Genomic DNA, 27215 nt, shown 5'->3' with positions numbered 1-27215 from the left:
GGAGTTTGGGTATATCACCCCCTCTGGTAGCAATGACTATGTCAAGTACTGAAAATCTCAAAGTGGAAATGTCATGCCGCTGTTGCGTCCAATGCTGCACAAGGGGAGCTTCTTGTATACCAGAATTTATCCTGCTTATATGCTCTCCTATCCTAGTTTTAATACTACGTACTGTGCAACCCACATAGCTCAAACCGCAAGGACATTGTATTATATATACAACTTGCTTTGTGTTACAGTCTGAAGCTGTATGGCAAAGTTTTCTTTTAGTGATCAAATTCATGTGCTGTAGGGGTACACTGTACTGGCACATTCTACAGTGCCCACAAGGATGATGTCCACTGTTTGTAGAAATGTCCTGAAAAGGTTGCTGGAACTGAGAATGAACCAGCATTTGTTTTAGATTATGATTTCTGGAAAATGCAAATCGAGGGGTTTCTAGAAACTCTGAATGGTATTGCATGACATGCCAATGCTGTTTAATAGTCCGTTTGATGTGAAATGCCAGATGTGAGTAGGGTAAAACACATACTAAAGATTGATCATCACTCTTGGGATGTGTTTCTAATAGTAAAGACCGGTTAGCGTACAATCCCCTCTTGTATGCTTTCTTGATGACAGAGACGGGATAACCTTTTTCTTCAAACCTGGTCTTCATAACTTCTGCTTTAGAAACATAATCCTGTGTAGAAGTACACAGTCGTCGGAGTCTCAAAAACTGACCTGCTGGGATATTATCCCTTAAATGCTTCGGATGAAAGCTATCATATTGAAGAAGATTGTTACGGTCAGTAGGCTTACGATAGATAGATGTTTGAAAACTCCCATTACTCAGCTGAATGTTAATGTCCAAAAAAGGTACTTGATGTTGATCTTTATATAGAGTAAACTGCAAATTAGCATCACAACTGTTCAGCCATCCTACAAATTGGTCCAGTTCTTCTGCTGTGCCTGTCCATATGCCAAAAATGTCATCTATATAGCGTTTCCAAAGAATCAACTGCTGCCAATAGACAGAAGGGTACAGAAAAGTATTTTCAAATCTGGACACGTAGAGGCAAGCAATGGATGGAGCCATTTTGGCTCCCATGGCGGTACCTTTAATCTGTTTATAAAATGCTTCACCAAACTGAAAATAATTCATGCCCAGAGCAATTAAGGCTAGATCCGTCAAAAATTTGATTTTAATAGCCGGAATGTCCATCATCTGTAATTCTTCCCTGATGATGTCAATGGCATCAAGTTGTGGTATATTAGTATACAAGGCTGTGATATCCAAGGTGAACAGTATAACACCATGTGCAATGTTGGTAAATGTTGCCAAAAGTTTTATCATGCTGGCTGAGTCCAAAATATATGATGAAGCTAAGGGGACCCTGTCCTTGAGATAAGAGTCCAACATGGCTGATAAGGGTTCCAATATTGACCCTATACCTGAAACTATTGGTCTTCCTGGAGGGTTGGTGAGTGATTTGTGAATTTTTGGAACAAAGTAAATGACTGGGGTTTTAGGGTACTTGCAGTATAAGAATTTATACTCCCTCTCTGTTATAACACCCATCTCCAACCCTCGTACCAAAATGCTTGAAATAACATCCTGAATATCACTCACTGGGTCATGATGAAGCATCTCATAATATGTGCTATCCGACAATTGGCGATGAGCCTCTGCTTCATATTGTGCCATGTCCAAGATGACTATACCTCCCCCTTTGTCTGCGGGTCTAATAACAATATCACTGTCAGTGGCTAAAACATTCAAAGCCAATTGCTGTGAGCGTGATAGATTGAACCGAAGTGGAGACTGCAGATGCTCTAATTTTTCTATGTCTTTCAACACCAGATTTTCAAAGGTCTGTATGTGTGGGTCTACAGTGCCAGGAGGGCACCACATGGATTTTAGTGGTAATTTCACTTGTACAGTAGATCCTGAATCATCCGTGATGTCATTATGGCTGTCTGCCTCTTTGTGAAAAAAGTGTTTCAATTTGCATTTCCTAATAAATTTGAATAGGGCAATTCTAATGTCAAAAGGCTGATACGTATGTGAAGGCACAAAAGAAAGCCCCTTGTCAAGCAAAGATATTTCTGTAGTAGTGAGACTTCTGTGGGATAGATTAAAAATATTAGAATTTAAGGAGGGTTTCTCGTGTGCTTTGCTCTGGTGGATCTTTTTACATTGGGTTTTGGACCCCCTTGAAAATGGACAGTAGATCCTACTGCTGGGGTTTTCTGTCTTTTATCATCTTCGGATGAATCTGATGACGTGTGCGTATAAGTGGGACGATTGCCACGCTTAGCAGACCGGGATCTGTCCATCCACGCATAGACGAACCCCTTAGTGTAGTCCATTTCATCACGACGCAATTTTTTTATTTTATTTCTCCTTAGATCTTCTCTGAACCCGTCTATCTTGACATTAAACTCTTGTAGAGACTTACTATATTCATCAACTTCTAGACTCCCCTCTAGACTTTCTTTAGCTGTCTGGAACTCATCAGTGTATGATTGTAATTCAGTTTTGGTAGTCTCTATAACCAACAGCATCACTTTGAGATTTTCAGTACTTGACATAGTCATTGCTACCAGAGGGGGTGATATACCCAAACTCCTCTGGCGCAAGGAACAGAAGTGGATTTTTGAGCTCAACACACTTCATCCTAGCGGATTAAATAATGAGATTGAGTGGGTGGCGTTTTTGTGAATTGGTGGTTTCTCAGCATAGGGTTAACAGCAGTTTTTTTCTATCAGTAGTTTTTTCCATCAGTAGTTTTTTTCAATAGCTCTTTATTTACAATGACAGTGTTCTCTTTTCCATACATTAACCTTTTTGACGTCATCAATTTAGTGACGTCATTACGTTCCGTTGGAGGTCACCCCTCCTCCTCACTGTAGTATAAAAATAGTGAGGAGGTGAGCGGTCTCCGTCGTTTGGATTCTTCAAATTTTGACAAACGGTATGTGAGTGCTTTTCTCCTTTGCCCTTAGGCTGCCAAGAAGCAATTTAGTTTCTCAGCGCTTCATTTCTGAGTTTTTGTTGCGCTGTGATTGTTACAAAAATTTTTTTGTTGTTACTTTTAGATCATCTCTTGGGAAGATACATTTACACCAGTGTGCAGCATTGTATTGGGTCTCCTGAAGCAGTTTATCGAAACGGGGCCACGTTGAGACCCCAGAGCCCTTATATTCACAGTTTTGCAAGTCTGCACAGATAAGTGCAAACAAGAGATTTTCTCATATATAAAAGTTTTGAACAATTTTTTGTCGATTAAGCATTTTGTCATACAATTGAAGTTTTTACCTGGTTAAAGAGTGATGCCTTTTAAAACAAATGCAATGATTGGATGGTAAACTCTTTTACCAAGGGAAGGTATCCACCTCCCTTCAGAGTTTCACTTTTTCTGAGCAATTTTTGGATGGCATTAGCTCTCTTACCATTGGTATTCAAAATTATAGTCAGTTTCTCATTTATTATACATTTACTTCTCTGACTAGCATACATATATGTCCCTGTAAGCTCTCTTGACAAAGATGGATGTATGGCAAAAAGTAAAGGAAAGAAAAACAGAAAATGAATACGGTGGCTCTGGACACACAGTTAAGAGCACAGACAAAAGAAGTGCAGCCAGAGACTGAGAAAATGTGATTTGAAAAACAAAAATCACCAGGCAACAAAGGTAGGGGAAATGATTTTATTTGCAAATAAGGTGATTGAATTGTGTCAGTTTTGAGAAATTACATCTGCTGTCTATATTTTGTACTTTTCAGGAAGAAATGAATTTCTTTCTATTTCTCTTGGGGTTGTACTGTATGCAGAGCCTTGCAACTTAGGGTTTTGTTTGTATATAGTAATACTTTTAGTTTGTGGTGCTGTATTTGCATAGGGGTTATCTGTGTTCTGCGTTTGTGACCAAGGCCAGGTGTTCTGGTAGGAATAAATGTTGAGAAACATAGTGTGCTTTGTGTTGTTTAATTTTGTGGTTAACCATTATATATTGTTAATAAGATTATATTGTGTGTATATATGATAAATGAATGGAAAAAATGGTATTACGATTAGCACTATTATGGGGGCGGAGTCTGGGGCAGAGTTTGCAACCCCCCAAACAAAAAAGTGTTCCACTGCCTATGCCCCAAGTGACAGTAAGAATGTAGTGTATATAATATGTACAATGTCCATGTGATTTGATATATATCAGGCAGACTAGCAACACAATGAAAGTGAATTAAATTTGCATAAATCTAGGATTTTATTCAAGAATATGCAAGCTCCAATAGTTCAACATAGGCTTTATAAAGATAAATGAATAATCATCCATGCATATTTATGTGCCTTAAAATAATGACCCCAGAATAAGAATCTTATTTACTTACAGATCGGCACATTCAAAAAATATTTTTTTAAAACACTGTATAACAGGCTAAGAGTAAAGTATGGTTGGTCCCTCCTAATTTCATGACAGCTTCTGTTGCTGGAGAGATGGAGTCCATTGTGACAGTTCTGGTTGCTATTGAACCTGGGCCTCAAGGGTTATCATGTCATAAGTACATAAGAACATAAGAATTGCCGCTGCTGGGTCAGACCAGTGGTCCATCACGCCTAGCAGTCCGCTCACGCAGCGGCCCTCTGGTCCAAGACCAGCACTCTAACTGAGACTAGCCCTATCACCGTATGTCCTTGTTCAGCAGGAACTTGTCTAACTTGGTCTTGAATCCCTGGAGGGTGTTTTCCCCTATGACAGATTCCAGAAGATTGTTCCAGTTTTCTACCACTCTCTGGATGAAGAAGAACTTTCTTACGTTTGTATAGAATCTATTCCCTTTCAACTTTAGAGAGTGTCCTCTCGTTCTCCCTACTGGAGAGAGTGAACAATCTGTCCTTATCTACGAAGTCTATTCCCTTCAGTACCTTGAATGTTTCCATCATGTCCCCTCTCAATCTCCTCTGTTTGAGCATGAGGCGGCCCAGTTTCTCTAATCTTTCACTGTACGGCAGTTCCTCCAACCCCTTAACCATTTTAGTCGCTCTTCTCTTGATCTTTTCGAGTAGTACCATGTCCTTTTTCATCTACAGCGACCAGTGCTAGACACAGTATTCCAGGTGAGGGCGCACCATAGCCCGGTACAGCGGCATGATAACCTTCTCCGATCTGTTCATGATATCCTTCTTAATCATTCCTAGCATTCTGTTCACCCTTTTCACCGCCGTTGCACATTGCATGGACGGCTTCATCGATTTGTCGATCAGAACTCCCAAGTCCCTTTCCTGGGAGGTCTCTCCAAGTACCGCTCTGGACATCCTGTATGCGTGCATGAGATTTTTGTTACCGACATGCATCACCTTACACTTATCCACGTTAAAACTCATTTGCCATGTCGATGCCCATTCCTTGAGCCTGATTATGTCATATTGCAGATCTTCGGAGTCCCCCTGCGTCTTCACTACTCTGAATAACTTCGTATCGTCTGCAAATTTAATCACCTCGTTCGTCGTTCCTATATCCAGATCGTTTATAAAGATGTCGAAGAGTACGGGTCCAAGCACCGAGCCCTGCGGCATCCCACTGGTGATGCTCTTCCAGTCTGAGTATTGTCCATTTGCCCCCACTCTCTGTTGCCTATGCTCCAGCCAGTTTCTAATCCACGTGAGTATTTCACCCTGAATTCCATGCATCGCAATTTTCCAAAGTAGTTGTTCATGGGAACCTTGTCGAATGCCTTCTGAAAATCCAGATATACAATGTCTACCGGGTCACCCTTGTCTATCTGCCTATTCACTCCCTCGAAGAATTGCAGCAAGTTTGTAAGACAAGATCTGCCTTTGCTGAAACCATGCTGGCTGGTCCTCATCAGACCGTGTCCAACAAGGTGATCAAAGATGCGGTCCTTTATCAGCACTTCTACCATCTTTCTCGGTACTGTAGTCAGACTCACCAGTCTGTTGTTTCCCGGGTCTCCCCTCAAACCTTTTTTGAAGATCGGTGTAACATTTGCCACCTTCCAATCCTCCAGAATCTTTCCCATTTTGATCGACAGATTGGCTATTAGTTGAAGTAGTTCAGCTATGACCCCTTTCAGTTCCTTGATGACCCTCGGATGGATGCCATCCGGTCCTGGGGATTTATCGCTCTTGAGCCTATCAATCTGCCTGCATACCTCTTCTAAACTGACCGTTAACCCTGTCAGTTTCCCATTTTCACTTCCAGCATATAGCCTGATGGATTCCGGTATGCTGTATATCCTCTTCGGTAAATACAGACACAAACTAACTAAAGGTTGTATATTAGGTACTATGGCAGAATCCTTAACTATAGTTTTGCTGAAGCCAAATAAAGATCCTATGTTGGTTTCAAATTACAGACCTATTTCTTTGATAAATGTAGATGGTAAATTTCTGGCTAAGTTATTGGCTTTACGCTTAGCTAAGGCTCTCCTTTATATTATTGGAATGCACCAAACGGGGTTTGTTGTTCAAAGACATTCTTCTAACACCACCAGACTGGCTTTACATATATTAAATTTATCAAAAGATATGGAAGATCTGGCTTTTTCTGTATCTTTGGATACAGAAAAGGCCATTGATCGGGTGGAATGGACCTTTATGTATCAAGCTATGGATTGGTTTGGTATTGGTTCTGGATTTATTCAAATGATTCAAACCTTGTATAGCTCCCCTTTTGCCAGATTATATATTAATAATACTTTTTCAGAATGTTTTTGTCTGGAGAGGGGTGTTAGGCAAGGTTGTCCATTATCTCCGCTGATGTTTGATATTGTTTTGGAACCCTTGTTATTAGCTATTCAACAGGCAGAGGAGATTCAGGGTATTCCTTATGCAGGTCAGGAATATAAGGTCTCTGATTATGCAGATGATATTTTGCTTCATTTGAGGAATCTGGAATCAACCATTCCACATTTACTTGAGCTGATTGAAAGATTTGGAAAATTTTCAGGTTATAAGATAAATTGGAGTAAATCAGAGATCCTTCCTTTAAATGTTTAGGGGGTAATAATAAAAAAAACGTCTAAAAAGTGTTCTAAATGGCTACTTGGACGATCAAAAAGCCTGATCGTCTAAGTACCCATAACCAAAGTTGGTTTTTAGACGTATCTAAAAACAGCTTAGGCCTTTCCCCTGCCTCTAAACGCACAGAGAGAAAAGAGGCATGTTTAGAGGAGGGGAAAGGGCGGGAGGTGGGCTGACCTACACCTAGGCGTAAACAGGTATAACCAAAACATTTACAGGTTGCCTAGTCGGCACTTAGACCTTTTTGACTTAGACGTAGTCAAACCAGGTCTAAGTGCCAAAAAAGGGGCAGCTGAGCTGATGGCCGCTGGCGCGATCAGTTTAGCGGCCCGGCAACCTACCCACTGCGACAGGAGAGATGCCTCATCTCCCCTACCACGATGCCATCACTCCTCTACCCCAACTGCCGCAACCTGTGGCAGTTCCGGTAGAGGAGTGATGGCATCGCAGTAGGGGAGATGAGACATCTCTCTTGCCGTGATCCATCACCCCCCTCGCAATTAACATCGGGGCAAGAGGGAACTCAAGCCCTCTTGCCATGGCCAACCGCGGCACCTCCGACTCGTTCGGGCCAGGAGGGAGCCCAAGCCTTCCTGGCCCAGGCGACTCCCGAATCGAGTGGGCCAGAAGAGAGCCCAGGCTCTCCTGGCCCGCGGTGACACCCCCCCCCCCCCGCCCTACTTGAATGGGCCAGGTGGGAGCCCAAGCCCTCCTGGCCCTGGCGACCCCTCCCGCCGCTCCTCGTTCGGGCCAGGAGGGAGCCCAAACCCTCCTGGCCATGGTGACCCCCTACCCCCACCCCGCACTACATTACGGGCAGGAGGGATCCCAGGCCCTCCTGCCCTCGACACAACCCCCCCCCCAATGACTGCCCGCCCAGAACCCCCAACCGCCCCCCCAGCCGACCCGCGACCCCCCGGCCGACCCCCATGACCTCCCCACCCCCCTTCCCCGTACCTTTTTTTCAGTTGGCCAGACAGACGGGAGCCAAACCCACCTGTCTGGCAGGTAGCCAATGGCAGAATGAGGCCGGATTGGCCCAGCCGTCCCAAAGCTCCACCCTAAGGCTCTCTCCTGGCCCGATGTTAATCGGCGGGGCAAGAGGGCTTGGGCTCCCTCTTGCCCCGATATGTCGGGGGTGCCGCGGTTGGCTGGGGCAAGAGGGCTTGAGCTCCCTCTTTCCCCGATGTTATCAGGGGGAGGGGGATCACGGTGGGGGGGGTCGTGGTTCGATATGGCAGGAGGGCTTGGGCACCCTCCTGCCTGGATCGTTGTGTGTGGGGGGGGGGGTTTCTGTAACCGGTGTTGTTTTTGACAGACACCGGTTACAGAATCCAGCTTTTAGGTGAAGGACTGGCTCCACCTTCGCCTAAAAGCCCTTCTGTTGGACGTTTGTGGCTTAGGTGTTGTTTTGTTTCATTATGGCTGAAAAGTGTAGACGTGGTGTGGGTGTATTTTAGACGTAGTGGTGATTGGATGTATGGGCAGAGGAAGGCCATAATCAAAACAAGGATGTTTGGTTTGGTTATGGACACTTTCCCTGCTTCTGCGTTGAACGTTTAAGGACTTAGGCCAAAAGGGGACTTAGATGCTTTTTTGATTATGCCCCTCCACCTGTTCCAAGGGATTATTTGACAAATTCTCTTTCTTGTGGAAGGAAGAAGGTATAAAATATTTAGGTATTTGGATTCAGAAAACGTTGGAAGAAACGATGCGGGTAAATGAAAAATCCATATTACTAAAGGTCTCAGAGATGTGTGAACATTGGAAACCACTACATTTGTCTTGGTGGGGGAGAGTTCAGACTGTAAAAATGATGATTCAGCCTGTAGTTTGTTACCAAATGGGTATGTTACCGATTTACTTTCAGGGGTCTTTTTATAAAAAAAACTAAATAGTATTCTTACTAAATTTATTTGGCTGGGTAAAAATGCTGGAATTGCTATGGTATCTTTACAAAAACCGATTGCTTAGGGTGGGGTAAATTTTCCCAATTTTTATAGCTACCATCAGGCCTATATTATGCGCCAGGGAATGTATTGGATCCTCCCAGAGTTCATGGAGTAGTTTCCAGATTGGCTACACCTGGAATGGAAAATTATGTCCCCAATGCGACTTTCTTATGTATTAAGTATCAGATTACCTAGCTATGGTAGGGACAACATAATTTTATTGCATACATGGAAAACAATTAAATTTATTGATAACTAACAGATGTTCCTATAATAAAATCTACTTTGCAGTCCTTATGGTTAAACTCCAAGATTCAAGTGGGCGGTGCTGGGATCGCCTGGAAGAATTGGATGCAGGCATTAGATGATGATGGAGGAGTGTGTGGCGCAGTGGTTGGATCTACAGCCTCAGCACCCTGGGGTTGTGGGTTCAAACCCCGCGCTGCTCCTTGTGACCCTGGGCAAATCACTCAGTCCTCCATAGCCCCAGGTACGTTAGATAGATTGTGAGCCCACCGGGACAGATAGGGAAAATGCTTGAGTACCTGATTGTAGAAACCGCTTAGATAACTTTGATAGGCGGTATATAAAAATCTAAATAAACTTGAAACTAATGAGAAACTGCTGGATTTTTCACGGCTGCAACAACCATTTGGCATTTTAAAATCTCAACAGTATTGGTGGTTGCAGTTGAAGCAAGCCATTCAGAGTGGGTTCCCTGAATGGTAAAATTTTTAAAAATTATTATAGTTTGCAGATCTTTTGTTACCAGACAGATTTAGTAGGACATCAGGCTGCCCAGTGGTATAAATTCATTTCTGAATTGTTGAATAAGAAACCTAAAAATAGTCTTGGAGATATTTGGAGCATAGAGATTAAGCGGTATATTTCTCTATCTCGTTGGCCACAAATTTGGACTTGGAGGATGAAATATACAGCATCTATGAGGCAAACATGGTTATTTTTTTACATAGGACTTTTTGGACCCCAGTATGTTTGCAAAGATTGGATAGTTCCAAATCTAATAGATGCTGGCATTGTCATGTGGATATAGGGACTTTAGATCATCTGTTTTTTTTTGTCCACTGATATTTAGTTTCTGGAAGTCAATTCGGGGACAAATAAATCTTGTTCTAGAATCAGATATTCCCTTAACATATGAAATTATAATTTGTGGTACTATGTTACACATTAAACCTCCCCTTGATAAATATAAAAGCCGTCTTTTCCTGATTTTGACTGGAATAACTGTTCAATTGATCACACAAAACTGGAAAAGCCAATATAGGTTAAACTACACATTTTGGTGGACGAATGTATGTAACACTTACAAATATGAGAGAATGAACGCAGAATGTTTGGGGTCTGGTGTTTCATTCAACAAAGTGTGGGGGGCCGTTGACTTTATTCACTACCTCGCATTAATGAGTTATATATTTTTCTTCTAGGTTATCCTTACACATCCAGGGTGGGGGGAATTGGGGAGGGAAATGTATTTGGGGAATTAATAATAACTTTTCATAACAATGTATTTAAAGATGTCTTACATTATGATTAATTGAGAGAAGGGTGGTTGGGTGAAAATATGGTATTATATTCTAATTGTGTAAATAGTGTAATCTCTGTAATATTTTTTTGTGTTCAACTAAATGTATTACACTGTTTTAGTTTGTAAAACCCCTTCTATAACTGAGCTAGAAATAAAAACCACCAAATATCCCCTACAACCCACTCTCAAACTCCTTGGAGTAACAGTAGACAGAGGTTGCACTCTTCAGGTGCAAATCAACAAAATCACACAAAAAGCTTTCTTCACCATGCGCAACCTTCGCAAAATCAGAAAATTCTTTGAAAAAGAACAATTCAGACTCATAGTTCAATACCTAGTCCTAAGTCTATTGGATTACTGCAATATCCTCTACCTTTCTTGTCCTACCTACCTAATAAAACAACTACAGACCGTGCAGAACACTGCCCTCAGAATGATCTATTCCCTTGGAAAATTTGACCACATCACCAACGCCTTCCTAGACTCACACTGGCTTCCAATACAAGCCCGCATCCAATTCAAACTATACTGTATTTTATTCAAAACCTTAAACGGAAAGGCACCCACCCACCTAAACAACCGTCTAAACAGGAACATCTCAACCAGACAGAGGAGAACCCAATCCCCTTTCTCCTTCCCCCCTTTTAAAGGAACTAAACGCAAAAAGATGTATGACAACTTACTTGCAACACATGCAGCTAAATTGGACCCCTCCATCACCAACCTACTGACAGCATCAATTGACCTCAAGGCTTTCCGCAAAGAAATCAAGACCCTACTATTCAAGAAATTCACCCAAACGTCCTAATCCCTTCCTTTTCCCCTCTCTCCCCCTCTTAGAATCTACTCATCAAAATTGCTTTAGACCTTACGCCTTAATTATAATTTGTATTTCTCTTCCTGGAAATGTCCAGTTATCGTTCTGATGTAATCCGCTTAGAACTGAAAGGTACAGGCGGAATATAAGCCAGTAATGTAATGTAAAACAATAAAAACTTAAAAAAAAGATCATGGGAATGGCTGAAGTAAGGAGTGTCAGATAAAAAAAGAAAAAAAGTCAAGAACAGAAATTGTATTACTTGTTATAATGTGAATATGGTAACCAAACAAATTAGACCATGTAGCAAACTAAGAAAGAAAAGCTGACATTTGGACAAATAGGTCTGTACACAGAAACCAGGATAAAAATCACACCACACCCAATACCACAAGAAAAACATACAGTAAGAGACCAAACATACAGCAAATAGGCACATCAGCCAGTTTTCATAGGAGCATTCATTACAGACTTGTCATCACACTTCTAGAAAAAAAAAAAACCCAACAACCAACAACCCAAACAGCACCTTTCAAATCATTGATACCAAACAAAACACACTCAAGTCTCCAGGATGTTACAGGAAACTCCCATGCTGATTGCTCTTCTCTGACCTCCAGATTTCAGTATCAGATGTCCCAACTGCACACAGACATACATAAACCTAGAAACAGAACTGATGCCAGATAAGTATCATCCAAACTTGTCTGTCCTTACCAACTAATAATCTCTACAATCCTTTCCTCTACCTTAAAGATTTTCTGTGCTTCTCCCATGCTATCTTCAATTTAGAAGCAGTCCTTGTTTCTACCACTCTTTCTACAAGGAAATATTTCCCAACCCCCTCATTCTAGAACCTTAGGATCAGATTCTATAAATGGCGCCTAGCAGCTCCTACATTGTCAATCAACCACTAGGCGCCACTTACAGAATTCTGCCTAGGCATGCTTAGGTGTTGCTAGGCATCCTGGAAGGTAGGCACTGGTATATTGGGCCCTGTTTTACTTGGCCTAATTTATCAGCGCCTAACTCGGCCTGTCAACCATGCCTAACTCGGCCTATCAACCATGCCTGTTCTCTGCCCCTATTTTTCAGATAAGCATTGTTAGGCATCAGAGGGCACCTCAGCTTGCTAAGTGTCATAAGACTTCGGCATCAAACTCGTAATTGTTCATTTACATTTTTTTTTTTAGTTGACTGCATCAGTTTTCAGCCAATTACACCAATTTTTTTTTTTTTTTAAATGGCAAGCAGATTCCAAAGGCATCTCTAGGTGCCCTTGATTAGGGGCACCTAATGTAGGCATCCTATATAGAATCTGGCCTTAGGGCCTAAATATAAGCACCGTTTACATGCTAATCAAAGAACGCTAGCACTTACACATGTGAATGTCAGATTCACATGTGTGGTATGTGAATATGCAAGTCAAGGAGAATGTAACCACAAAGGGGCATTCACAGGGGGAGACGCATATGCTGACAGGCCTGTAATTCCCAACATCTTCTTTTGTAAAGAAAGACATTCACTCTTTTCCAGGTTTCTGGGGCCAGTTTTGATTCTAAAGATGCATTGAAAAGCTGCAAGAACTGCCGTAAGTCCCTTCAAAACCCTTGGATGCATCTCACCCAATCTATTGTTTTATCTTTTAGTTTAGCTAGGTCCTCACAAACACCATCTTCTGAAAAGCATTCCACACTTCCAGTTTTACATGTGTTTGCATTCTACAGCCCTACTCCTGGCTCTCAAAACCTCGTTCAGTTTTGCCCACTTCTTCCCCAGATGTTCCCATCCAGCAAATGACTCCCATGTTTACAAAGTTAATTTTCTAATATCTATGACTTTCTTTTAAATGAGCCCTCCCCTATGCTTGTCCTAATATTGAACCACACAAGCCAGAGGAATCAGCTACACAAACCAAAAACCAAATGAAGAATGTGGAGGCACTGGTGTAGTAAGGGGGGGGGGGCATTCTGCCCCAGGTACAATCTTTGTAAAGGGCGCAGGCACGCATCCTCCGCTCTGCTCCCCCCTCCTTGCTGACCCTTCCCTGCCACATGCATGCACCCTTTCCCTACCCTAATACCTCTTTAATTTTTCCTGCGTGAGCAGCATTATGAACTTGCTGCTTGCATCTGTGTCGCCTCTCTCTGATGTCACTTCCTATGTGCGGGGCACGGAAGTGACATCAGAGGGATAGCCGACAACGTGGCCAGCAAGTTTGTGCTTTTGCTCTCGCCTGGAAAGTTTACAGGGGGGCCGAGAAGAGGGTGGGGGAGGGGCACCACTACCCTGAGCGCCACGTACCCTCACTACATCACTGTGTGGATGGCCCAGGATTGAACAAACAAGGCAGCAGAGCCACAAATAAGAGGAAGCACAGTTTATTACACGATCTAACACTCTCCATGTTTCAGATAATTGCCTGTGTCAGAAAATTAAGAACAATTTTAATAAACACACATATAAAATATGAGGGGGGAACCATATTAAAAGACATGCTTATGTGCACACAGATGTCTTATGGTGATAACTTCCTTGAGCCTCTCTGCCACAACTGATCCAAAAGCAAAAGGTACCATTAAAAAAAAACAAAAAAACCCCAACTTAAATATAGAATTAAAAAAGCTGCATCTTGTTTGTTCTATCCTGGGCCCACTACACTCTTCATTTTGTGGTTGGTATTGAACCACAGCATTCAGTGATCACTGGAATCCAGATGATCATCCCCTATAATTTCAGAAACACTCTCCCCATTTATAAGCATTGCATCCAGTATAAAAACTCTTTCCACACAGGTTTCTTACTAGTTGCCAGAACAGTTCTCCCTGTACTGTAGAGATTCCACGTTCTCCCTACTTGAAAATGGTGCCGCAGCGAGGATGTACCAGTTAACATCAAGCGTTCCTCCTTTTTCACTAAGGCACGCTAGCCGATTTAGCGCACGCTACATGCTAACACATCCATTATATTCTACAGACGCGTTAGCATGTAGCGTGCGCTACATCGGCTAGTGCTCCTTAGGAAAAGAGGGGGGTATTTAAGTCACACTTATAACTTCCCCTTTCAAAATAGTACCATCGTCATCAATTAAATTCTTTAATAACTGCTACATGTGCAGGAGGACTGTATATCACATCCATTAAAGAAATGCCCCATTCCTTCTTTCTAGTTTAACCCACAGTGCCTCCCCCTTCCCCTTCTGCAATTCTGTTCCTTTATTATTTTTCAACATAAAACATTACTATTCCTCCCTGAAGAGATGACAGTATAATCATATCTTGGTCATGGCTATGAATCAGTCTCTAGAAAAAGGACCTGTATTTTTAAGTCCCAACCCTACCGACTTGTAAAGCACCTTATTTGTCTGTCATTCCCTCTGTAGTCCCTTACCCCCTCCTACCTCTTCATCCCTATATATTTATTCACCATTTTTGTCTATTGTGTCAGTCATAATTAGATTGTAAGCTCTTTTGACCAGGGACCATCTCACGCATGTTTAATGTACAGGACTGTGTGTGTCTGGTAGTGCAACAGAAATAATAAATAGTAGCAAAAATAGTAGAAGCTTATTTACTAAGGTATACTATGGCCTAGATTCACTAACCCGGCCGAGTCAGTCTTCTCCGTGTCCGATCCAACGCAGGCCGACTGATTCCCAATGGGCCTGTATTCAAATGGGGGCGATCAGAGGAACACCCCCCACCAACCTCACGGATCGCTCTCCAGTGATCCAGATGCATGCGCAGACCATCTACTTTGCCTGTAGATGGTCTGCGCATGCGTTTAATGTCCGGTACACGATCAGTTTACTCAGTGAATCTAGCCCTAAGGCAGGGGTGTCAAAGTCCCTCGAGGGCCGCAATCCAATCAGGTTTTCAGGATTTCCCCAATGAATATACATGAGATCTATTTGCATGCATTGCTTTCATTGCATGCTAATAGATCTCATGCATATTCATTGGGGTAATCCTGACAGGACAGGAGGGTTAAAAAAAAAAATAAATAAAAAAATTATGTGGGTATTAGTCCGAGACTCGTACCGGCACCCGCATAGCTAAGAAGCCAGATTTAGGGCAGCTTTTAAGTTGTCCTAAATCTAGCTGCTTAGCTATTCAGGTGCTGGCACTGAATATGCTGGCACCCACATAACCTGGGGCTCCTCCCCAGTGTCACCCCTTATTTGCCCACTTTTTAAGTGGGTGGTCTCAGGAAATATTCAGTAGCACTCTGGTTAAGTGCCACTGAATATCCTCTTACATGGCCAAAAATTCATTTAAGTGGGTAGGAGTTTCCTGCCCGCTTCAATTGCTTTGCATATCAGTCCCCTTAGTTTAAAGTGCACGTTTGAAATGCCTCTGCATAAGTGGGTCTGTGGAATGACCTCATGTCTTGATACCAGATCTTCAATTTGCCAATGACATTGTCAAAAGATGTGCTTCAGAGTCGCCTATTACTAAAGCAATGTTTGAAATAGTTGGAATATCAATTTTGTGAATACGCTTTTCAGTCCAACCAACCATTGTTTTTCCAAAAACTTAAGAATTTTGCGTCTATAACATTTTGTCTCAGACGTTATCACGTGGTTATCTAGCAAACCCCCCCCCCAAAAAAAAAAAAACCTCCCAAACATGCTAACTCATTATACAAGACCTCATAACATCTACAAAAAATATTTATTTATGCTACACGTTACATGACCATTCTAGAGCTCTATCGTAGTCCTATTTAAGACCCAAATTTTATTATTGTACTCCCCACTATTTATTTGTTACACAGCACTGTTATCTTTTTTTTACCCAAGAATCTGAGCAAACATACTTTGTTTCATAATAGGCAAAATATGACTTTTTGAGCAGTTTTTCAGCTTTGAATTTATGAAGTTAGTGATGAGATTACTTTTCATTTTTTTGTTTGAATTTAGATCATGTCTGTATTACGATCATGTCATATATTTAGTTGATTATGGAATATTGCTACTCCTTGGTGATTAGCCAGTACTCATGACTTAGATTAGCCACCATGAGAATGAGCTACTTGGCTCGATGGACCATTGGTCTGACCCAGTAAGGCTATTCTTATGTTCTTAGAGAGAGGCCAGATTTTTGGGGAAATGATTCATAGATCAGACTGTTAAACCTTGTTTCATTCAAAAATTACACTATGGGACTCTTCTACTGTAGCTTATCAGGTGCTACAAGAAATGCTAAGTCAACGAGTATAAAATGGTCGTTTTAGTATTTAGCATGCACTAATTCTGTTAGTATGCTAAGCTTTAGTAAAAGGGCTCCTATATAAACATCACCTTATTCATTGAAGAGGTCAGAGAATATCAAAACAGTTACAGTGTAACAATACAGCTTTCACATCACCAAATACACATTTTTTATGTACAAAACTATCTGATCATGAAGTTAAAAAAAAAATCCAACTCCAACAGATATGCATAAATATTTATTGTGTCCAAAAAGACTTCTTTTTTTAAGAAGCAAAAGATATATTTTTTTTCCAAAATTATTTTACATAATTTCTTAGGCACATGACTTGGGTGTGTATGTTGATGACGATAGAGGTTGTAGGGGAAATCTGTATACTGTAAATGAACATAGCTTAACTGAATTACAAAACCAAATCTCTAAGATACAGAATTTGTTTGTACATCATGATCAATACAGACCATAATAAAAGTTATCTGGTCTACAAGACTTTCTGCACAAAACTTCCATAAAGTGGACCAAGATACACATACACTGCTTATGAAAACTACTTTTAGTTACCTGCATATGGGAATAACATATCATAGATTGTCTTTAAGCACAATGAAATCCTATATTTGGCACAAAATTCCATTTGTTATTCATATTCATTATCTGTGCATATATTTAACGGTTGTTATTTAGCAGTGCTACACCAGAATTTTAGAAAAATTAAGGGGGGAAAAAATCCACATTATTAATTCAAATAAACTATTGACAAATATTTTTTCTTTTTTTCCATTTAATATTCATTAGTGACTTGAGATTATTTTAAATCTAAAATTAAGACAGAGCTGATATGTAGCTAATGAGGCCACAGAATGTACAAGAGTCATTTCATATATAATGCACACTAATTTTTTTTTATTTAAATTTACATGTTTTTGTTTTTTTTTTCAAGTATTTCTTTACAATCCTTCAATATAGTCTCCATGCTTTGCAATGACCCGAGTCCCAACATCCGGCAAGCTCCATTATTCCATCCAAGATACTGTTTTTGTTCAGTTGCCAAATGGCTCGGGTACCGGCAGAAGAAAGCTCTTCCAGAGATGCAAAACGATGTCCACGCATAGGTTGTTTCAACTTTGGAAAAAGGTCGAAATCTGGTGGACACATATCTGGACTGTAGGGAGCATGAGGGAACACCTCCAAGACGTATTTGCGTAGTTTTTCAATGACGAGTGGAGAGCTCCATCGTCCCCATGACCACAAAAATTCTGACAAGCTCAATCAAAAGTCAAATAATGATTTTTGCTTATGATAACGAAGGCAGCATCATCACATACAAAGTTCCACGTGGAAGAAGTGTCACAGCAGAAATACGCAAAAAAATGCACAAAACCCGACCTCAGTTGCTCTTGGCTGGGCCACTCATTCTTCACGACAATGCTCGCTCACACATAAGGAATGTCATTGAAAAACTACTCGAATACGGCTGGGAGGTGTTACCTCATGCTCCTTACAGTCCAGCTATGAGTCCACCAGACTTCGACCTTTTTCCAAAGTTGAAGCAACCTATGCATGGACATCGTTTTGCATCTCTGGAAGAGCTTTCTTCTGCCAGTACCCAAGCCATTTGGCAACTGAACAAAAACTGTCTTGGTTGGAATAATGAAGTTTCCTGGATGTTGAGACTCAGTCATTGCAAAGCGAGACTATATCGAAGGATTGTAAAGAAATACTTTAAAAAAATAAAATAAAATAAAACATGTAAATTTAAAAAAATAGTGTGCATTGTTCATGAAATGACTCTCGTAATTGCTGCTCATTAAAAGGTAAAATGAGAGAGGTCTGAATTGCCTGTATGGTATGAGCATAAGTGTTTGCCTACCTTTCTGGCTATGGCATTAGCTGAGGTATATAGGGCATGCTTTCGAGGGTGGGTTTAAAACCCAACTTGGACTTATGTTCCAACTGGAACATGTACAATCATGCACATTAGACTGTCTTTTATTATCAAAAACTTGCGTTTATCACGACCCATTGTTCACAAGCTGCTGGGGAGTTTTACCTCCAGATTTAAAGCCTCAACGTGACAATCATGGACTGAGTTGTACACTATGAAAGCCAAGAAGAAAAGAGAACTAGCACCCCTGAACAAGAGAGGCTTTTAGACTTCTGCCCATTTCCAATAGAAGTCTTGCATCCATTCCTCCCCAGGTGTCCTTCCTTGTGGTTTGGACTATTAATCCCAGCTTGATGAAATGTTAAATCTAAGATTCAAACCTTGTTTCCAGTCTGGGCCACCAGACTGGTCACTGCAAGGAAATTCTTATGGAATATAAGGAGCCTACAAATCTGAAGACTAACTGTGGACTTGTACCCTGCACATTTCTTACCATCCCCTCCCCTACAAAAAACTAGCAAACAAAAAAATCCTATAGCACTTATTAGAAAAACCTGGGTACAAAAGTTACAAATCTTTGTTTCACTTAAATCCTTTTTAATAGTTATATTATAAAATGAAATGTTTCATAGCAAACATTTAAAATGCCCAACATGATTATTATATTGCTGGTTTATCCTGGCACACGTCTGTAAGCTATGCAAACACAGGAAAGAAGTGTGACCATTTAAAGGTTTTTAAGTTGGGGTTTTTTGGCCAAGTAGTTCCTTTCTCTCTTCCAGCTGAGATTCGGTAGCCTAAGTCTTCATTGTTAACTACCAGGGATTTTCTTCTATTTCAGTGGTTCCCAAACCTGTCCTGGGGGACCCCCAGCCAGTCAGGTTTTCAAGATATCCCTAATGAATATGCATGAGAGAGATTTGCATATAATGGAAGTGACAGGTATGCAAATCTCTCTCATGCATATTCATTAGGGATATCTTGAAAACCTGACTGGCTGGGGGTCCCCCAGGACAGGTTTGGGAACCACTGTTCTATTTGTACGTCCCTTCTCCCTTTTCCTAATATGGGCATTGCAGCAAAGATCTTGAGTCCAGGAATCATCCACCACAGTTCCTTCTGGCACTCAAAATCTGGCTATCAGATGTTACTTAACGTCCACCTCTACAACATCCCCAGCCAGTGTCAAACCAAACTGTAAAAAGCCCAAATCTAGGAGGACTGAAAGTAAGGACCCTTTGACTGGCAGTGTATATAAACTCTCACCAATCCAGTCTAAGGATTTTTGTTTGTGATTTATCATTAATGAATCAAATGCAAAGTTAATTTTGCCTTTTTTATTTTGTAAATGAAGTATCTGAAAATATTTTTCAATTTTCATAGCATTATCCTAATGGCAGAGGCCTTCTCATATATTTCTCTACATTAAAAATATATATATTTTAAAGATTTTCTGTAACAGTCTAATCTACATGATGGCTAAACCAGAAAATGCTAGCTTGTTTACTAGTGATGTCAGTTATTGGACACGTGGAGGGCCATATTCAAAACATACATCTAAGTCTGATTTGGACGTGGGGCGCTAGTTGCCCAAAGTCAGCAGCGGCTAAATGTACTTTTTGAGAGTGGACATTTTAACTATTCTTTTTTCAAAAATCATCTTTTCTGTACGTCCAGGCGTTTGATCATCCAGACCGCCACTACGTCTATCTTTATACTACATTCTTGACCAAAAATTCATCCAAATCCCAAATTTAGAGGCCTAAAATGTCCCTGGATATATCCAAAAAGCTGTTTCAATTATCGTCACTTGGACAACCAAGTGCCAACTTGGGCAGGTTTTTAAATGTGTTAGTTTCAATTATGAACCCCTAAGTTTCACTTATATATTTTTTCTTATTGTCCAAGTCTACAGCTTTCTGAAAGTAATAAAACAACCACCCACAAACAAGAATGAAGACATATCAGTATAGGCTTCTACTAAAGTAAAACTAATGCATGCCCTTCAATTTATGTGGCTAATGAGTCGTTTTTAACCCATTTCAAGTATGGCTCAGAATACCCTGGTTTATTCACACTGATCTCAATTTTAATGACTATTGCCAGATTTGTGGTATTCACATTTGAATTTGAACGATGAGACAGGATAAAGGAAGATTAGGTTCTTGCCTCAATCCTTTCTTGTAGATGCGTCTAGTAGTCTTGAATGCTAGGGTTATGCATCTGAACCCACAAATTGCTTGCAGAATGATTATCACTCATCTTTCAACTCTGCCTCCTTCCCAGTAGGCTTGCTCCTGCCCCCTCAGTTTGTACAAAAACAGTCAAGAACCACTGTAATAGAAGACATTAATGGAAGGAGGGCAACAGGGAGAACTCCATAACACTATACTTCTGTTCTGCTCAGAAACAAATATATTATCAAAATTATACAGAACTGTATGCAACCAGCACCAATGTTTATGGAGCTCATAGCTAAGAAGCAGAAACTCAGACATGATATTCCCTTTTATTTTTATATTCTTTCAGCTTAGCTGAGAGACAGAGAAATTCTTCAGTCAGCCACAGACTGAAATTAAAACCAAAGGCAGGTGAAACCCACTCACAGGGTGGGGCTTCAGGACTACTAGACACAACTAAAAGAAAGATTATCAAGGCAAGAACCTAATCTTTCCTCCTAGTGCAATGCGTCTAGTAGTCCTGAACACTAGGGATGTACCAAAGCAGTACCCCGGGTCTATAGCAGGACTACTTATTTAATTCATTTTCTATCCTGCTGTCCCCAAAGAGCTCAGAACGGCTTAAAGGTTAAACATACATATTATATAGTTGACAGGTTACAAATTGACACAATTACAGAACAAGTTTACTATACAAGATTGTATCCTAACTTGATACAAACTAGAGATCTAGTACAAATAGATTTTCCAGGTTACAATTTGCATACGTATCCTTGGCAATGCATGTTTTTTTCAATACAAATTTTTAACCTAATGACACATATTGAGATCTAGTATCAATATACATTTCTCTGCAATCCATTTATCATGGGAAGGTAATGGCTGTTACTTCTTTTCTGTGTAATGGAGCCTGCTAAAATATGATAATATAAAAAAAGAGACAAATATCTGGTGTAACTATCATTGTCTTTAAGCCAGGTTTTAGTCATCAGGAACATGTCCTAGTTTTTATCTGTGAGGTCTTTCAGTATTTTTTTTTTGTTGTTGTTATTTACTGGTCTGGCTTTTATAAGGGTGATAGATATGTTTTTTGTTCTGGGGGTATATGAGGAAAAGAAGATTCCTCTCTGGTTGTGGGGGCTGTGTTGGGAGGGGTTTTTTGGGTTAGCATATCTGCCCTGGTTGGTAACTAGGATAGGAAAACACGATGGGTAAGATTATTATAAATTTAAGGTATAGCATTGGGGTTGTTGAATTATATTTTTAATTTAGTTACTTTTATTCTCTGTTGGCTGGATTTGGTTGGGCAACAGGTGAAGAGTAACTGGTGGGTGGGTCTAGGCTGAGTTCACAGTGTGGCTGTGGAGACATCTCCTAGAGATAGCTTATACTTTAATGATAAGAATTTTTCAGAAGTGTCCCTGAAGAGAGAGTCAAAAGTAGCAGGTAGAAATAGCTGGGTTTATATGAGTGCAGGAAAGTTGTAAAATGGTTTGGGTTCACAGGCTTTATGCTGTTTCTTAAGGTGAGAAGGGAAGGGAGTCATCTAGGCTGGAGTATTTTCAGCAGTGTCCCTGAAGAGAGTCAGAAGTAGCAAAAGATGAGAGGTGCCTACTGAGGCAACTACTGAGCCTGCCTTTAATACTGAGGACCCAAAAGCAGTGTCCTCTCTGGCTGCTACGTCTACTCTATAGAATCTGGCAAAGGTATGAAGAATAGACCATGTCGCTGCTCTACAAATCTCCACGGGGTAGATTGCCTGAACCTCTGCCCATGAGGTAGCCATCCCTCTAGTGGAGTGTGCCTTCAATGCGATTGGCGGCAGCTTACCACAGCCCACATATGTGGAGGAAACTGTCATTTTAATCCATCAAGGCCTTGGACGCAGACCTGCCTTTCTTAGCAAGACTGGTCAGAACAAAGGTGATCAGAGACTCAAAACTCATTGGTAACTTCGAGGTAGCAAAAAAAGCACTCTCCTGATGTCTAGCAAATGCAACATTTGTTCTTTTCCTTTGACCCCGTAGGCTGAGAGGCAGGCAATGGACTTCTTAACTGACATTGAAAGCAGAGACTACTTTTGGTAGAAAGGATAGAACCATGCGCAAGGACAGCCCTGTTTTTGACATCTTAAGAAATGGCTGCCTGCAAGAGAATTTGTAACTCAGAGACTTGTCTTGCCGATGTAATCGCTATCAAGAACACTGTCTTGATTGTCAGATCTGCTCACTAAAAGAGCTGAGCCTCTAGACATCGAAGCACTCCTGGTGCTTCCTTGTCAGTTGACCTAGGTCACGGTTGTCCGAGAACACCCCAACAGCCTGCTTCCAGGGACTTCTCAAGGTCCTGCAATGCCAGCTGAATAGCTCCGAGTTCCAAGTGATTGATGAACCAGTTTTTCTGGATCGGGACCAAATACCTTGAACTAGGTATCTGTTGCAATAACTCCCCCAATCGTAGAGACTGGCATAAGTCATTAGGATTTCCAAGGTGGATATACGGAGTGGCATGCCCTTTGAGAGGGAAGCTATTTGCAGCCACCATCATAAGCTGTTCCTCACTTCTGGTGTCCACTGAAGCAGTTGTTGAAGTGAGTCTGATGAGACCAGCAGGCTAGGAGTCTTGAAAGGGTCTCAAGGGTGCCCTGGACAAAGGGACCACCTCAATGGCTGCCATTATCAACCCCAGGACCTGCAGATAATTCCACACTGTCGAAGCTTGACTCGGTAGCAAGTCCAATATCTGCTTCTAGAATCTGTCTGCATGGCTCTGGAAGAAAATCCTGGCCTACAGCTGTGTCGTACAGAACTCCCAGGTATTTCAAGCACTGGGTTGGATCTAAGTGACTCTTCTTGAAGTTGACTATCCATCCCAAGTTCTGCAGGAGCTATGCCACTCTCGAGACTTCCAAAGCTTTTCAGTGATTTTGGTTACTCTGGCATGTTAGTTGGACTGAGCTTTGTTTTATCCCAGACCTGCCATCTGTGAACTTATACGCTCCAGTGACCCCTGATGCAGGCGTTCCTCAGATGCTGAAACAGTGCTGTGCTTATGCTTGTGTCCTTTTATGAAATAAACAAGTTGGTTTTACATCAGTGATCTTCAGTGGAGTGTTCATTGTCCATTCCCACTTCCTTTTGTACTGTTTTATATCCGTGGGTTCTCTGTCCTGTTGGACTTTTTGGTGTTTACTTACCACTCTCGAGACTGCCTTTTCTCCCTCTTCCTTGGATGGGACCCTGATTAGCCAATCATCCAAATACAGTTGCATTTGGTTCCCTGCTATAACCACCATCACACTTTGGTAAAGGTGCGAGGCACCATGGCAAGGCCCCGACGCCCCGCCCTATTTTCCCCATAGGTTATAATAGTCTCACTGTGCCACGTGGTACCTGTCTGCCTCAGCTGGAACAAATGGAGAACTCTATCTCACAATTTGCTCTACAAGCATGGTCTTTGGGCTTCCTGTTGGACCGATGTCGGGCTGAGCCTCAACTCCTGGAAACTCTCTCGCAATGACGGGGGAGGCCCGCTATTAATCCCAGCCAAGCCAAGAAACAGCCAAACAACCTGCACTCAAGCTCCTGATAAATCAGGGATGTGAGCAGATACTCAGGGGATGGCCCCCTAGCTCCAAAAATATTACAACAGGCTGGCTAGACAGGCGCCCCAAAGGGGTGATCCTGCTAGCAGCAGACTTCTGCCACACGAGCCTACGCTTTCTCCCAGGCAGAGGTCCTAACAAGAGGAAAACTCTGGGCACCATTCCTCAAACTTAAAACGATAGGAACCTCCCTTCCCCTCAAAAAAGAAATAAAAATAAAATAAAACCAGAGATCAGAAACAAATCTGAGCAACTTGCTAGCAGAAGAAAAACTGAGAGGGCAGGAGCAAGCCTCCTGGGAAGGAGGCAGAATTGAAAGATGAGCGATATCATTCTGCAAGCAAAATGTGGGTTCAGATGCATAAGCCTAGTGTTCAGGACTACTAGACACATTGCACTCGAATGTCACTATTTTATATCTTGCTCTGTGTACTGTTGAGATTAGCTTCTTTATACTTATGCATTATAGAAAGAAAACATGGCTTGTGAGAACTTGGGGGCAACAAGGATCTTACTATGTATTAAACAGATTGATAGCCAAATGCTGTGGAGGCAGCACTCATGAGTTTCCTAGCCCCCGATATCAAGGAGCAGCAACATCTAAAAAGGTCAGACCCAGAATAAACACATACTACTGTAGGTTCCAAAGGGAGATGCCATTTGTGATCCCTGGCTAAGGACTGCTGCAATGCAAAAATTACATTAGGAGGGAGGTACATGATGGGGGAGAACTCCCCCCCCCAGGTATTCCTAAAGATCATGGCACCATGTTTCCAGTAGATGCTTCTAACTGGGTTTGAAGCCCAAAAAGGAGGAGGAGAGAGGAAAGCATCTGACTATTCCCCCAACCCCCAAATAAAGGATGTCAAAATTGTACTGCTAAATTTGTTTCCTCTGCCGCACACAAGAGATTGGTTTCATAGAGAGAGAAAAAGAAATAAGTCTGGTAGGACAAATCAGGCTTCAGCCAGTTTATAGCATCTCTAACTTGAGACTGTCCTAACTGAACTGCCATACCCTGTTCACTGCTTCATATGGTGGCTGTTAAAAGGATCCTCATTGCAAATGCTTCTGCCTCCTAAATACTTTGTCTGACCTACCAGAGTCCACTTTTGCAGAGCATTCTCTTTGACTGGACATTGTTAGGGCTACAGAGCTGCTGGATTTACACAAAGGAATGGAACCTAGTTGTTCCTTTTAATCTGGATAGTTAACAGTGCACGTAGGATTTCAGATCTCAGAATCAAACGGGGAAAAATGCTTCACTTCCTCTAATAATTTCCATGTCTAAGGTGTAATGGTAAATTATTCTATGAGAATCCTCCTACATCATCATCCAATGTAATGCAAATGTAATATATACGAGTTGTAGCAAAGAAAAATATGGAAAACATTTTTCTATTCTGTTTGAGCAGATAACTATATAAAGTTAATATAACTTTTCCAGTAGAATAATTAAAAAAATGAGAGCATAGTTGCTTACCTCTGTCTTTATTCTACTCCACCCCCTTCCCGTTCTAAGCCCTCCATCCACAGGCTACCATGCCAATTGGTGAGAGCACCTGTTGCACATACCCCTTTTTGTGAAAATGTCAAAGTGGGTCAAAGAACTAACTAAACATAGAACTAACTTTTAGGGATTATGGATAAAATTTCCTGAGGTCAAACCATCATAATGAATACTAGAATACTGAAAAATGATTGATTTGGCAAGCCATTTAGGAAAGCCATAATACTCAATTTCCAAAGAGTTACTTACTTTTTTTTTTTTTACATTCAGTCTTGTGAAAATAAAGCCCTGCTTTCATATCCAAGAATAAATATGAGGACGTAAGTAAATATTCAATAAAAAAGTGAGCACTGATATTCAAAGCATAACTGAAATGTTCATGGGTTTAAAACTGTAAGGAAACAAAGAGTTGGTTCTGAGAAGCTAAGGTACGGTTTTAATTGTCAGAAATCAGTTGGATTACAAAATGTAAATTAATAATAAAAGCAACTTCTTTCCTCAACATATTGAGTAGACAAGGCTAATCACTTTTCTCTTTGATTCACATGAGATTAAATGCTTACTTTGGTAAGTAAATGTGCTTTGTGGTTATTTTCTCCAAGAAAACAAACTTTGTCTCCAAAGCTACAGTAATGAGACTAATGTGTACTGTACTGTAGGGAAAATGTTGTTCAGCCTTAGACCTCTCAGCAGTTATCTCCACTCACTCCTCTGGTTAAGATAAGTTACCAGAATTATGCCCATCCCACAAGTCAACCCAGCTCAAATAGCAATGGTTCAACAAACAGAACAAAAGTTCAATTTATGCCCATATGGTACAGTAACTTTACAAACTGAACACTTTTCCTCTAATTCTAAAGAGAGATTGGTCATCTTTTCTGGAAGAAAATTTGTAAAAAGTAGATTTAATAGATGGGAGGTTGGGCTGAAAAAAAATACGCAAAGTCAGCCTCTGAAAGATGAAAACACAGATATCCAACTCAATAACATGGTGGACAGATGTACTGACATTTCCATCAGATGTTGCTCATAGAGGTGTGAAAGTCCCAGCATCTGAGAGAAGGCTTCTGCCTATACAAGGAGGCAGGAATTTGTATTCCATGTAAAACACAAATCCATTCAGAATTTGTGACTTTACAATTTACAGTTTTTGAATTTCACCTCAACCCACAAGTGTCTTTGAACATCAGAGACAGGAAGGAAGGTGAGGGGAGAGTTGACATACAAATATTGTATTGCACACACATTGGCTTATTTATAAACTAGGCAGCTTGCTTTAAGCTTATTTTTCCTTTTTTTTTTCTTTTTAAAGTTTAATATGTATATTTTTGGTTGTCAAAGTTAAGGCTTTTTCATTGTTTCAGTGAAAAGGTCAGAATAAAGCACTTTCCAACAGATCTTCATATTCTTTCCTCCTTCCATGCTACATGACAGGAAAGCGGCTGAGGGCCTGCCTCAGTTTTTCGGCAATCTGGAAG

At 41.1% G+C, this 27215-nt stretch overlaps 1 protein-coding gene across 1 annotated transcript in view; it reads right to left on the bottom strand.

Annotated features, from left to right (window-relative positions):
• Window positions 1–21627: 21627 nt before the first annotated feature.
• SNX9 (sorting nexin 9) overlaps window positions 21628–27215 on the bottom strand; it is a 178221-nt gene continuing 172633 nt past the window's right edge. The window contains 1 exon segment of the mRNA XM_033935714.1: window positions 21628–27208. Coding sequence (XP_033791605.1) covers window positions 27161–27208 — 48 coding nt within the window. The 3' untranslated portion in view covers window positions 21628–27160.

Source organism: Geotrypetes seraphini, chromosome 3, assembly GCF_902459505.1.
Source record: "Geotrypetes seraphini chromosome 3, aGeoSer1.1, whole genome shotgun sequence".
Classification (NCBI taxonomy): Eukaryota; Metazoa; Chordata; class Amphibia; order Gymnophiona; family Dermophiidae; genus Geotrypetes; species Geotrypetes seraphini.
Note: the sequence above shows the minus strand (reverse complement) of the source record. Positions and strands in the feature narration are given on the sequence as shown.